Source organism: Bubalus kerabau, chromosome 5, assembly GCF_029407905.1.
Source record: "Bubalus kerabau isolate K-KA32 ecotype Philippines breed swamp buffalo chromosome 5, PCC_UOA_SB_1v2, whole genome shotgun sequence".
In the NCBI taxonomy this organism is placed as follows: Eukaryota; Metazoa; Chordata; class Mammalia; order Artiodactyla; family Bovidae; genus Bubalus; species Bubalus kerabau.
Genome location: NC_073628.1, coordinates 115,696,994 through 115,710,155, shown reverse-complemented (window position 1 = coordinate 115,710,155; position 13,162 = coordinate 115,696,994). Strand labels below are relative to the sequence as shown.

At 41.9% G+C, this 13,162-nt stretch overlaps 1 protein-coding gene across 7 annotated transcripts in view; it reads right to left on the bottom strand.

Annotated features, from left to right (window-relative positions):
* The window catches only part of AXDND1 (axonemal dynein light chain domain containing 1), an 81,449-nt gene that overhangs the window by 1,029 nt on the left and 67,258 nt on the right, over window positions 1-13,162 (bottom strand). For 6 of the 7 annotated variants that reach the window (XM_055582811.1, XM_055582810.1, XM_055582809.1 and 3 more), the window contains 4 exons: window positions 11,608-11,721; window positions 8,558-8,662; window positions 2,835-2,917; window positions 1,747-1,988 (listed from right to left, as the gene is read on the bottom strand). In XM_055582811.1, the coding sequence (XP_055438786.1) occupies window positions 1,747-1,988; window positions 2,835-2,917; window positions 8,558-8,662; window positions 11,608-11,721 (544 nt within the window). The other variant, XM_055582816.1, reaches the window with a different exon arrangement.

The following is a 13,162-nucleotide window of genomic DNA, read 5'->3' as shown; positions in this document are numbered from 1 at the left end:
TAACCCAGTATGTTCCATATGCATGTCAGATTGCTCCAAGGTATCTGCATGTGTTGGTTTTTTTTTTTTCAAAGGAGCTGCCTGCTAACTCTAAGGAATGTCTAACTTGTGGATTTTTCTGAGAAATGTTTAGGTCACTTGCATGGCATGGGGATTGCCTTGCTTAGCAGCCTGATCCCCTAAGCTTTGCAAGGCTTCTCATCCTCTACTTTTGAGTCCCTAGCAGTGACTCTGATGAGGGGTGTGGAAAGGAGGGAGAAGAGGGGTTGTATTTTTGTTGTGTAGGTTATTGTTTGCAGGCTGGGACCTAACTGAATAGTTATCCTCCACCTAAATTAAAATGTTTTATTTTTGTATTTAAACTAATCCCCAAGACTTTTATGGAAATGGACGAAACGAAAGTCACTCATCCCATGTTGAGGTGACCTCTCCAGTTTAACACGAAGACCTTTTCTGTGATTTGCATATAGTAATTTATACCATGGGTGGAGGAACCTGATGGGCTACAGTCCATGGGGTCACAAAGAGTCAGACCCAACTTAGCAACAACAATCTAGGGAAAGTCTAGTTTCTAGATTATCAGGATGAAATCACACCACAATAGAAGATAATTTTTTTTTTTTAATTCATGAAAACTACCTCACATACATTCAGACCTAAGGCTAAAGGATCTTCACACCGGGAATGATTAACATTTTACCAGCTCAGAGTTAACAGGAGGAGAGAAAATGGACTCAGATTCCTCCTACTCCAGTACTGATAAGATACAGCACAGCTGGGCCAGAGACTGTGAGTGACCGGCCAACTTACTGCTTTTGCTGAAGGCAGAGGTAGAGACAGAGGTGATAGAGAAAAAGAGATAATAGATATCTGCCCAGTACCACCCCTGGCACCAGGACCTGTCCTGGGAACAGACTGCAGGTTGAAGATGAAAGCAAAAATCAAAAAATAGCCTCCAATATTGGGGATATTAAAAACTCTTTAAGGGAAGATTATAGATTAATTAGAGATAAGAAAATGAAGAGTGAAATTCCTCTTCTTGTTGAATAAAGATTATTTTCATCATAGCCAATCCACTAAGTACTAAAAACTAAAGACAAAATTCCCCATAAACCTTTAGCAACCAGAGACAATGTATATCAATGTTTAGGCATATTTGTTCTGGTCTTTTTTTCTAGCTTTAAAACATTGTGATTATTTCCTTTGACTAGATTCTCAAGAGTGAAATTATTAAGTCAAAATACATGTATATTTTTGAGGCCTACCCATACACACTCTCAAACTGCTTTCTCAAAGAGTTATACCTGTCTGTCCACCCACAAGTATTATTTGTAAAACTAACTACTTTGCGCCCTCTGTCCAGCACTGTATTCTTTGTTTTTAAAAAGCTTTGCCAGTTTTATAAGTTAAAATTGTATCTCATATTAGTTTGGCAGTCACCATTGTTAGTCATTTGGATGTGTGTGTGTGTGTGTGTGTGTGTGTGTGTGTGTGTCTGGATTTCTAGGAGAAGTATGAACTAGTAGATCACCATGAAAAATAGTAAGCTCTTCTAAAATATTTATGACCCAATCAAGTTTTCACTCATAAAGTGAAGTGAAGTCGCTTAGTCGTGTCCGACTCTTTGCGACCCGTGGACTGTAGCCCACCAAGCTCCTCCGTCCATGGGATTCTCCAGGCAAGAATACTGGAGTGGGTTGCCATTTCCTTCTCCAAATGAAGCAAAAATGAGAAAGCAATGCTCACCTTTCTTTGGAGATTTTGAGGGTCTGTCTTGTGGTCTGATTTCTTCTTCTTCTTCTTCTTTTTCTTCTTCTCTTTCTGCTTCATTTTCTTCTTCTTCTACTTCAGACTCCTTCACTTTATACTTCATCAATACTTCCTCTAATTCTTTCTCCAGTTCTTTATTTCTTATAAGGGTATAATGAAGTCTTTCATTCACATCATCAAACCTCTCCTCAGCTTGTCTGGCTCTGCTTTCGACTTCTCTGATGTTGACAAAGTCCAGAGAAACACAATAAAATGGAAAGGTCTGAAAAAGCATCTTTCAGATCTAGAAACTCATTGTCCAAAAAAGGTAGTAGGATGAGAAGAATATATATGAACATCACACATAAGGAAAGCAGCAGCATCAATGTTTAGCCAAGAATTGAGGGTCTAGGAGCTACTCTGGAAGGTAATGTCAGAGTTGCAGTCATGGTGCGATTTAAGAATATATTTATAATTTCTTAATGAAACTGACTTTTGGATATTTGGAATTCTCCACCAATAGCCAAGGAACCCTTTTCAGTGGTTAAGCTTGGCTTCTCTATATTGATATAATCCAACAAGCAAACAAAATAGTGTCCCTTATTTTCCAGCACCTTTAAAACCAGATCTTACAGTCGCAAAAACCAGTTTGAAGTGAGCTTAATAACTAGAACATGTATGTCTATATCTCTTCTTCTCATAGTTTCTTAGCCATCTTAACTCTATTGTCCTTCCTACCATTTGGGTTATGTAACCTTCTTTCTTGCACACAATAGCTTCTTCTAGTTCCATTTATTTCTCTAGCTCATCTTTTAAAACATACTGAGCTGGATCACTCCTCACACTCTGCTCCCACCCTATATACACACACACACACTGGACTTCCTCCATCTCCAATGTAGCTGAGGACAGCTGTCCCTACTGGAGCAGTTTAATTCATTGCCTCCAGATGATTTGATGGTACCCTGCTTGAAAGGAAAAAGGAAACAGGAGAACGAAAAATAAGCCAAGAAGTGTGCATTTCTCAGCTAGATCTCCTGGACAACAATCTCTGTCTTCTTACCTTTGTGGTGTCTCATACTTACATTAACTTCTCCTGTGTGCGATCAAGTATAGCCATTGCTTCAAGATACTTTGGGGCCAATGTGCCTTGATGAGCTGATTCTCTCTGACAAGAAACATATGTACTATGAATAAACTGAAAGTCCCAACAGTAAATAGCCTCCTTCTTCAGGATGTTCTAGACCAAGCTATCTTTTTCTACTATTCATATTTATATAGTAGATGATTAAACACACTCTTAATATGAAAGAAGAACAGGGATTTACTGTGGCCAAATGCCATACCAGATTGCCAATTATTCATACTTAGGTGGATATAAACTATATTAGAGTTGTAAAGAAGAAGCAGGGAAAACAATATCAACAAAAAGAAGCAGGGAAAGAAGAGAAAGTTTAAAAAATAAAGAGAAGGGCAAACATATTTCTCTAACCAAGTTTAAATATCAAGGAAATCAATTATATTTCTCTCATTAATAATTTACTTCACTAAGCACATAACATTGCATAATCCAATCAGATCTTTCAGTTTCTTAGGAAACTTCATAGATATCAAAGTAGAGAAAATATATTAAAAAAAAAAAAAACCTCTTTCTTATTTTGACTCTAAATATACTCCAGAAAACAAAATAAGAGGAAGACAAAAGAGAAAATTTAGAAGACAAAAACTATATGTGAAAATGAATATTATGAGACATTTTTTCAGACCTGTGTACTTTTAAAAATCTCTTTTATCCACATTTCCCCAACAGAGACATGTAAAAGGTAAACCCCACCTTCTAGATGGAAAGGGGGACCTAAGAGGATAGGCAGCCTGCCATAATCACAGAAAAATCTAGTGGTTAAAGCAAAACCTTCATCTTGGCCTCTCCATCCTCAGTCACACATGGTACTACACTACGCTCACTTTTTCTAAAAGCAAACCAGCAAAAATAAACTAGCAAACAAGTTCACTTTTCCTCTAGCTCTTTTATTCTTTTGCTATTGTCTCAGTCACATATTTTTCCCCTTTCTGTCTTGCCTCCCCTTTGGAAAATAAATCTGTCCTTGTTTGGGCTGGACCAGCAATGTGTCACATGGCCTCGCTTATACAGCACATACCACTCTTTATTTATTCTTTGAATCCAAAAGGAAGGTCTTTCACAGAAGAGGCTTCTGGAACTGGAATTCCACATGATTTGTACAGCTACATGAAGCAGTTTTAACTACAGGTGGAAACCAAAGTAGATCAGGACTGTACTCTGTGAAAGGTACCTTTCAGCCTTCTGACTCTCCTCATTCATTCAAAAGACAGATATTTAGTTACAATGTGCCAGCGAAGCATTCCTCTGTTTTGAAACCACCAAGTACAGATTAATGTTTTGTGGTCCTTTTCAAATCCTTCAGTAGGAAATTCCCATGGTCCAAAATGCTGGACAGTTGGGTTTCTAGAATTATGGCCTCCTCTATGTATGCCAAGGAGCAAACTTCCCTGCATCAGCCACATATATGGATACAGACTGTTGTTGTTATTTAGCTGCTAGGTCATGCCCAGCTCTTCTGCAACCGCATGGATCATGGCCCACCAGGCTCCTCTGTCCAGGGGATTTCCCAGGCAAGGATACTGGAGTGGATTCCCATTTCCTTCTCCCGGGGTCTTCCTGACCCAGAGATTGAACTCACATCTCATGCTTGGCAGGTGAACTGGATTCTTTACCAATGAGCTACCTGGGAAGCCCACTGGATATAGATGCCTCAAAGGAAATCACAGAGACTCTGCCTTGAGCCCTTTTTTCATATTTTGAAGCTTCCTCTGGCTTTTATGCTCTTTCGCCCACTGTATAATAGAGACAGACATGGGCCACAGGGCTCTTGGAAGCAACTGCATTGGACCATCCTTGTTTGTGCCAACCTGCTGCGGCTTTCAGCTAGTCTCTCTGTCAGACTCCAATTATGCCTTTGGCCTTTTTGGCTTGGTTTTCCTGAGGTCTGACTCTACTAATGGGCTTAATTAATTTTTGGCCGTGCTGGGTCTCCGTTGCTGTGCAGGCTTTCTCTTGTTGCGGCGAGCAGGGGCTACACTCCAGTTATGGTGCACGGGCTTCTCATTGCCATGGCTTCGTAGTTGTGGCTCCCGGGCTCTAGGGCACAGGCTCAATGGTTGTGGCGCACAGGCTTAGTTGCTTTGCAGCATGTGGGACCTTCCCTGACCAGGGATCAAACTTGTGTCTTCTGCATTGGCAGGAGGATTCTTTAACACTGAGTCACCAGGGAAACCCACTAGTGGGCTTTAGATTGGACTAACATCTTTAGCTTGAGACTATTTCAGGGAGGATCTGGCTTCAGACCCAGTTCCTTGGAATCCAATGCTCAGTACTGAATGCCTAGCCAGCCACAGTGACCCTGTCAGCTTTGGACATATTTTCCGGACCCACCAATTCCAAGGACCCTTCCCTGCTGCCATTAAAAAATGGATAATTTGGTCACTGCTCTTAATACCTACGCCGGGGATACACGGTACTGTGGAAGGAAAACACAGGTTTCTAAGTGCTTCCTTTAGCTCAGTGAAAGAAATATGGCTGATCCTCAAAGTCTGGCCCCTACTCTTTCTTTCAAAGTTTAGAGGTAATCAGCAAAAATCTCCCATCTCCCTCAAATTTACAACTCTTTACAAACAGGCAGAACCTGTGGTTTGAAGGCAGGCCTAAGAGAGATTGTTCCTAACATCTTGCTCATTAGGGTAGCTGAGCCTTAGGCAACCCAGTTCGTGCAGCAGGGGCAGTGCCTGGGGTCAGCTGAACACTGAGGGTAGCCTCCGGGAGAGTTTGCTGAGTTTAGTCTTCCCATACCTCCACCCATCAGCGAATTGTTACAGAGTTCAGGCTGCTTCTCCTCCAGGGACAACTTTGAAATGATTCGCATTCAGAGAGGGCCACAAGGGGTGCCCTGAGGCAAGTTCTCAGACATGATTAAATCAGGAGGCACTGCAGGACGTGCAGAGGCAGAGTCAGGGCTGCTTACTGGGGTCACTTGATTCACCAGTGAAATCAGGAAATGCCAGACAGGACAGTGCCTGAAACAGGTACAGCAGGCTGAGTTTTGTGCATGGTTCCTGCTTTGAGTACGGTCTTCAGGAATCCCACAAAGTCCTAATTTCCAGCTAACTGAAGAGAGTTTTGAATAATTGATAGTCCATCCCTCTCCCTCTCCTAGTTATGGTGGACATGACAATTTATACCTGCAAACCACAAGGTTTTGCTTCTCTATCCCTTCTTTACTTTTCTCTTTCACTTCTCCAGTGTCAATCAAACTGCCTCCTGGGAGCTGTGTTTGCAGACCATAAAGAGAGAGAGCCACTGCCCAATAGAACCAGTGCCTTGGATCTGTAGCCCTGCTAAATGGTTGCTACGTTCTTAGAGCCAGAGGCCAAGTGTCTGTCAAAAAGAAAAAAAGAAAGACAGGGGGGGAAAAAAGGATAAAGGAAAAACAAGCAAACAAAGCAAAAGAAATTTCTACAGTGAAAGTTTTAAAATCTTAAACTGCCCTCAGGGAGCCCCGATGTCTTTATGAATGGAAAGAGCACAGAGCCAAGGCCCCTCCTGCCCCACCGAGTCCACAGCGCAGTCCACATCAAGACAGCACCCTTCCCCCAGGCTCCACCTCCCACCCTGAATCTCTGACCTCCTCCAGGTCAAGGATCTTCATTCTCTGGGTACCGACGTCCCCAAAGATCAACTTTGTCTTCACTTGCCTAGCACACAGGGCCCCTCTGTTTGAGCACCTGGTGATCCCTTTCTACCTGTGCAGTGGTCCAGTCACCAGCCCTAGGATGAATGTGATTCTCCCTTACTTCAAGGAACTTGCAAGTACATCTGGATGGCATTTTAGTCCATTTTAGGCCTCAGGGTCAACGAGAACCTGGCCAGTTGGGTTTTCAGGGATCTATAGTAGAACATTAGCAACTTTTCAAAGCCGAGAGATAGACTTTCTGGACCACATCGTCCTCAGGTGGGCTTGCCACACGGCACCACACTGTATCCGATGGAACTGTGGCATCCTGGCACAGAAGCCCCACGCTATCAAAGACAAGCACCGCACCCTCCATTTTGCCCCAGGCTACAGGCTTCTATTTTCCTGACTGCTTCTCGCCACACTGTAGGCCAGACCCTGATGCCTTGCCAGGCTTCCCAGGTGGCACTAATGGTAAAGAACCAGACTGCCAATGCAGGAGACACAGAGACAAGGTTTCGATCCCTGGGTTGGGAAGATCCCCTGGAGGAGGATACAGCAACCCACTCCAGTATTCTTGCCTGGAGAATCCCTTGGACAGAAGAGCCTGGCAGGCTACAGTCCATGGGGTCGCAAAGAGTCGGACATGACTGAAGTGACTTAGCACGCACACTGATGCCTTGCCAGGATAGCATAGCAGGGCTTTTACCTCAGGGGAGAAAATCTGGGGTAGGAAGGTTTTGGGTGGGACTGGTGGGGGGTTCTCATTATAGTGCTACCCTTTGTTTGCTTTTTTAGAAAATCTGTCTCATGACCTTGCATTTGCATCGCTTACCCCTACATCTTTGCCTCACAGTCTTCTCACCTGATATGTGTGCATGCTCAGTTCAGTCGTGCCAGACTCTGTGACCCCATGGACTGTAGCCCGCCAGGCTCTTCTGTTCATGGGATTTTCCAGGCAAGAATACTGGAGTGGGTTGCCATTTCCTCCTCCAGGGGATCTTCCTGACCTAGGGATCGAACCTGTGTCTCCTGCATTGGCAAGCGGATTCTTTACCACTGAGCCACCTAGGAAGCCTATCAACTGACATATTAACATATAATTTTAGAAACTTGTTAAAAAGGCATTACTTTGGAAGAATATGATTGCAACCCCCCAACCCCCCTGCACCACTCTTTCTCCAACTTCGCCTGCTCCTGCCTAACTCTCCACATCATTTCACCCAGTTCTTCCTCCCAGAGTTGGAGCCTATTTCCTACAACCTCCCTTCACATACATCCCTGCAATCTGCCTCTACTCTGGACCATGCAGCCACTTTAGTGATCTAGCTGCTATCCACCAGTACCCTCAGCACAGCTCACCACACCTGTTTCTACTCAGATGGGTCAGACTCCTAGCAATGAAATGGTTCTTAACTTTGAGGTTGAGAAATTTGATGATGTCTATGGATTTCCAGCACATCCCCTTGCTCCCCAAGAAAATGCACAGTATGACTATACAGACAGAATGTTGCATACCATTTTCAGGGGGTTAGTGGGATGAAGCCCACCCAGAGATTCCTAAAGTCATGGCATCTTGTACAGAGAGATACAAATCTAGAGCTAACTTAAGTGTAAATGATCCTAGAACTTTTTGTGAAGGAGTTTTAACTTTGTTTTCCTGATGAGTTTCCATATCTACTGTCTAAAGGTTTCCAGTTCCCCAGGAATTCTTGTGGTTGGTGGTATGTTCTTATCACAGTTATCAATAGAGTCTGCTGAACAAATACATTTTTTAAACTGATCAAATATTGACCATAATATTGTTAAGTTAAAGAAAGGGATGAAATGCTGATTTTAAATTGAGTTTTAAGGAAGAGAATGAAAAGTTTTTGTGAACAAACAAGAATTTTTTCCAAGGATGATGCTGGGAGAAAAATAAATCTGGAAAATATATTACTTAAGCATTCCCTTAGAAATGCTAAAAGTTATGTTAGATCCATATAATTTTTACATAATGTTAAATTTTCTAGTTTTGAATTTCCTGAGTTGCAGATACATACCCAAGAAGACAATGCATCTGTTCCATATAGAGGTTGGGAATGAATATTTTCATCTTCTCCAATGACTCGAATGATTTTTTCCTTTTCTGTGGATGTCGAAGGTTTCTAGGGCATAGAAATACCACAGACCTGTTAGTGAACTGGTGTGTGACCCAGCTGCAGGGCAAGTTGCCTGGTACCATGTCTGAAGCTTTGGTTTTCCATTTGTTTTCATCATTCAGGAAGCATTTAGAAGACTTAGACAGGAAACACTGTGGGAAAAATTAGCGGGGATAGGGAAGTGGGGACAAAGGGAAGTAACTGTGAAACAAAGAGGATTTCTTTCAGACCTCAGAAACTCATAGGACTGTGGGAGAGATAACCAATAAAATAATTATGGTCTACATGATTACTGTGATCATAAAGGTAAGTTCCAGGAGCTATGTGTACCCAGAAAAGGGCCCTGCATTTTGTCTAGACACCCTAGGTTTTGTTTTTGTTTTTGTTTTTACAGTGAAACAACATTTGAAAGCTGAATAGGAGTTTGTAAAATAGGGAGGAAAGGGCCTGAACTCAGGTGTCAGAAGAAGAGAAGGAGGAGATTTAATAGGTATGACAGATTTAGTGGCCAAAAAATAATGTATTCCATATATTTTGCCTTTTATATGCCAAGTACTATACCAGAAGAAAAGCAGAAAATGCTGATCAAAAGAGGCATGGGTGTTATACAACATTTTTATTCTTTTGTACAGAACATAAAAATGAGTAAAGGATGTATGTCATGGTCTGGGGTCATGCCAATATTTAAACTATTCACAGCAAAGAAACACTCCAGGGAAGTAAATTAAGACAAAATGGAGAGTGATCATGAGTTCTGAAAGCCAAAGAAAATAGTAGTCCACCCAGGACTTACAAGGGCTCTTATGGGAGACTAAACTAGGTTTGAATGTTGGTTCTGCCACTTAATAGCTTATGGTTTTCAGTATGTCAGTTCCTTTTTGAGCTTCAGTTTTCTTATCTGTAAAATGGGAACAATAATATTTACCTTGAGGTTGTATTGTATAAGAGATAACGTGCAAAGCATATAGGCCATGGTAGGCATTCAATTATTGGTAGTTATCATTGTATTTTCATTATTATTATTATTATTACAAATGCCCCAATAAGGGTTATTTTTATTATTAATGCCATGGCAGGGGTGGAGACAGGATAAGGAAAAGAGAAGTGTGGATGGCCTGAGGGGAGTGAGAAAAGGCAGCTCAGAGTGGGAGCTGAAGAGTGGAGACAAGGAGTTTAAACAACTATTTGAAAAATATGGCAATGAAAGGATAAAGAAACAGCATCAGAGTTAGAGGTAGATTGTGTAGTTATCAGTCGTATAGGTGAATGAGGCCAGTTAGGAAAGGGCTGAATTTAGAAAGGAAGAGGGGCACCCTATCCTTGGAAAATAAAGACATAAGTGTGCGTGCAAGTATGGGTAAATCTAAATGAGGCTTCAGCAACACGTGAACCGTGAACTTCCTGATGTTCAAGCTGGTTTTAGAAAAGGCAGAGGAACCAGAGATCAAATTGCCAACATCCGCTGGATCATGGAAAAAGCAAGAGAGTTCCAGAAAAACATCTATTTCTGCTTTATTGACTATGCCAAAGCCTTTGACTGTGTGGATCACAATAAACTGTGGAAAATTCTGAAAGAGATGGGAATACCAGACCACCTGACCTGCCTCTTGAGAAATCTGTATGCAGGTCAGGAAGCAACAGTTAGAACTGGACATGGAACAACAGACTGGTTCCAGATAGGAAAAGGAGTACGTCAAGGCTGTATATTGTCACCCTGCTTATTTAACTTCTAGGCAGAGTAAATCATGAGAAATGCTGGGCTGGAAGAAGCACAAGCTGGAATCAAGATTGCCAGGAGAAATATCAATAACCTCAGATATGCAGATGACACAACCCTTATGGCAGAAAGTGAAGAGGAACTAAAAAGCCTCTTGATAAAGTGAAAGTGGAGAGTGAAAAGTTGGCCTAAAGCTCAACATTCAGAAAATGAAGGTCATGGCATCTGATTCCATCACTTCATGGGAAATAGATGGGGAAACAGTGGAAACAGTGTCAGACTTTATTTTTCTGGGCTCCAAAATCACTGCAGATGGTGACTGCAGCCATGAAATTAAAAGACGCTTACTCCTTGGAAGGAAAGTTATGACCAACCTAGATAGCATGTTCAAAAGCAGAGATATTACTTTGCCAACAAAGGTCCGTCTAGTCAAGGCTATGGTTTTTCCAGTGGTTATGTATGGATGTGAGAGTTGGACTGTGAAGAAAGCTGAGTGCTGAAGAATGGATGCTTTTGAACTGTGGTGTTGGAGAAGACTCGAGAGTCCCTTGGACTGCAAGGAGATCCAACCAGTCCATTCTGAAGGAGATCAGCCCTGGGATTTCTTTGGAAGGAAAGATGCTAAAGCTGAAATTCCAGTACTTTGGCCCCCTCATGCGAAGAGTTGACTCATTGGAAAAGACTCTGATGCTGGGAGGGATTGGGGGCAGGAGGAGAAGGGAATGACAGAGAATGAGATGGCTGGATGGCATCACTGACTCGATGGATGTGAGTCTGAGTGAACTCCAGGAGTTGGTGATGGACAGAGAAGGCTGGCATGCTGCGATTCATGGGGTCGCAAAGAGTCGGACACGACTGAGCGACTGAACTGAACTGAAATGAGGAAAGGAAGGAAGTTGAAGCGTTCACTACAGATGATCTATTTCTACTTTCCATTGTATATATACACACGTATATACACACACTGCATTTTTTGCTGTTGTTTAGTCTCTAAGTCTAGTCTGACTCCCATGGACTATAGAGCCTGCCATTTCCTTCTCCAGGAGATCTTCCTGACTCAGGGATTGAACTCATGTCTCTGGCATTGGCAGGGGGATTCTTTACCATTAGCCATCTTGGAGGCTCAAATATATATATATTTTTTCATTATATATTCATTCTTTAAATATATATATTCATTATATATTTTCTTTAAAAATATAAAGGAAAAGGAGATAATACTAAATAATCTTACCTCTTCTGCACTCTCTTCTTTCTTTTCCTTCTCAAGTTTCTTGTCCTCCATGTTTTCTTCAATTTCTTTATGAATCTTTCCTGCTTCAGGCTCACTTAATCCTTTTGGAATATCCTATTAGACACAACAATATTATATTGTAGCTTAGTGGACATAAATATTTTTGCAGAAGATACCAATATTTCCATTCAAAAAATATTTAATGAGCATTAATTTTGTAACTGGGCACTATACTAGTGATAAGGATACAAAATTAAATAAGAGCAGTCCCTGGCTTAAGCAGCTTACAATTTAGTGGACAAGAAAATATTATGGTGACATATAGTCAAAGAGCAGGAGCACCTAAGCCAGATCTGGTATTGGGCAGTGGTGAAAGAGAGGGTTAATCCAGAAGATTTCTTGGCGGACACAATGTCTGCATTTCCTCTTGAAAGATGGGTGAGGAGAAAAAAGATGGCACAAGTGAGTTCCAGACAGAGAATGTTATTTGCACATGACTGGCACTAAGAACAAAAGGAGGTCAATAGAACAAAAACTTAGAAGCAGATGGACAGGAGCACAGTCAGAGGAAGGACTAGAATATTATGCCAGGGAGACTGGATTTTATCCTGACGTACCAATAATTTGATTGACCTGTTTCGCATTTCAAAACAATCACTCTAGCAACTTGTTGCTGTCAGTCACTCAGTCGGGTCCGACTCTTTGTGACCCCACGGACTGCAGCACACCAGGCTTCCCTGTCCTTGGCTACTTCCTGGAGTTTGCTCAAACCCAGGTCTATCGAGTTGATGATGCCATCCAACCATCTCACCCTCCGCCACCCCCTTCTCCTTTTGACTTCAGTATTTCCCAGCATCAGGGTCTTTTCCAATGAGTCGGCTCTTCACATCAGATGCCCAAAGCACTGAAGTTTCAGCTTCAGCATCAGTCTTTCCAATGAATATTCAGGATTGACTTTCTTTAGGAATGACTGGTTTGATCTCCTTGATGTCCAAAGGACTTTCAAGAGTCTTCTCCAGCACCACAAAAGCATCAATTCCTCGGCGCTCAGCTTTCTTTATGGCCCAACTCACATCCTTACATGACTACTGGAAAAACTATGGCTTTGACTATACAGATCTTTATTGGCAAAGTTATGTCCCTTTGTCTGTTAATTTTGTGGCTGCAGTCACTGCTCACAGTGATTTTGGAGCCCAAGAGAATAAAATCTGTCACTGCTTCTACTTTTTCCCCTTCTGTTTGCCATGAAGTGATAGAATCATGATCTTAGTTTTTTGAATGCTGAATTTTAAGCCAGCTTTTTCACTCTCATCTTTAACCCTCATCAAAAGGCTCTTTAGTTCCTTTTCACTTTCTGCCGTTGGAGGGTTACCATCTGCGTATCTGAGGTTGTTGATATTTCTCCTGGCAATCTTGATTTCAGCTTGTCACTCATCCACCCTGGCATTTCGCATGATGTACTCTGCATAGAAGTTAAATAAGCAGGGTGACAATATACAGCCTTGTCATTCTCCTTTCCCAACTTGGAAACAGTCAGTTGTTCCATGTCTGATTT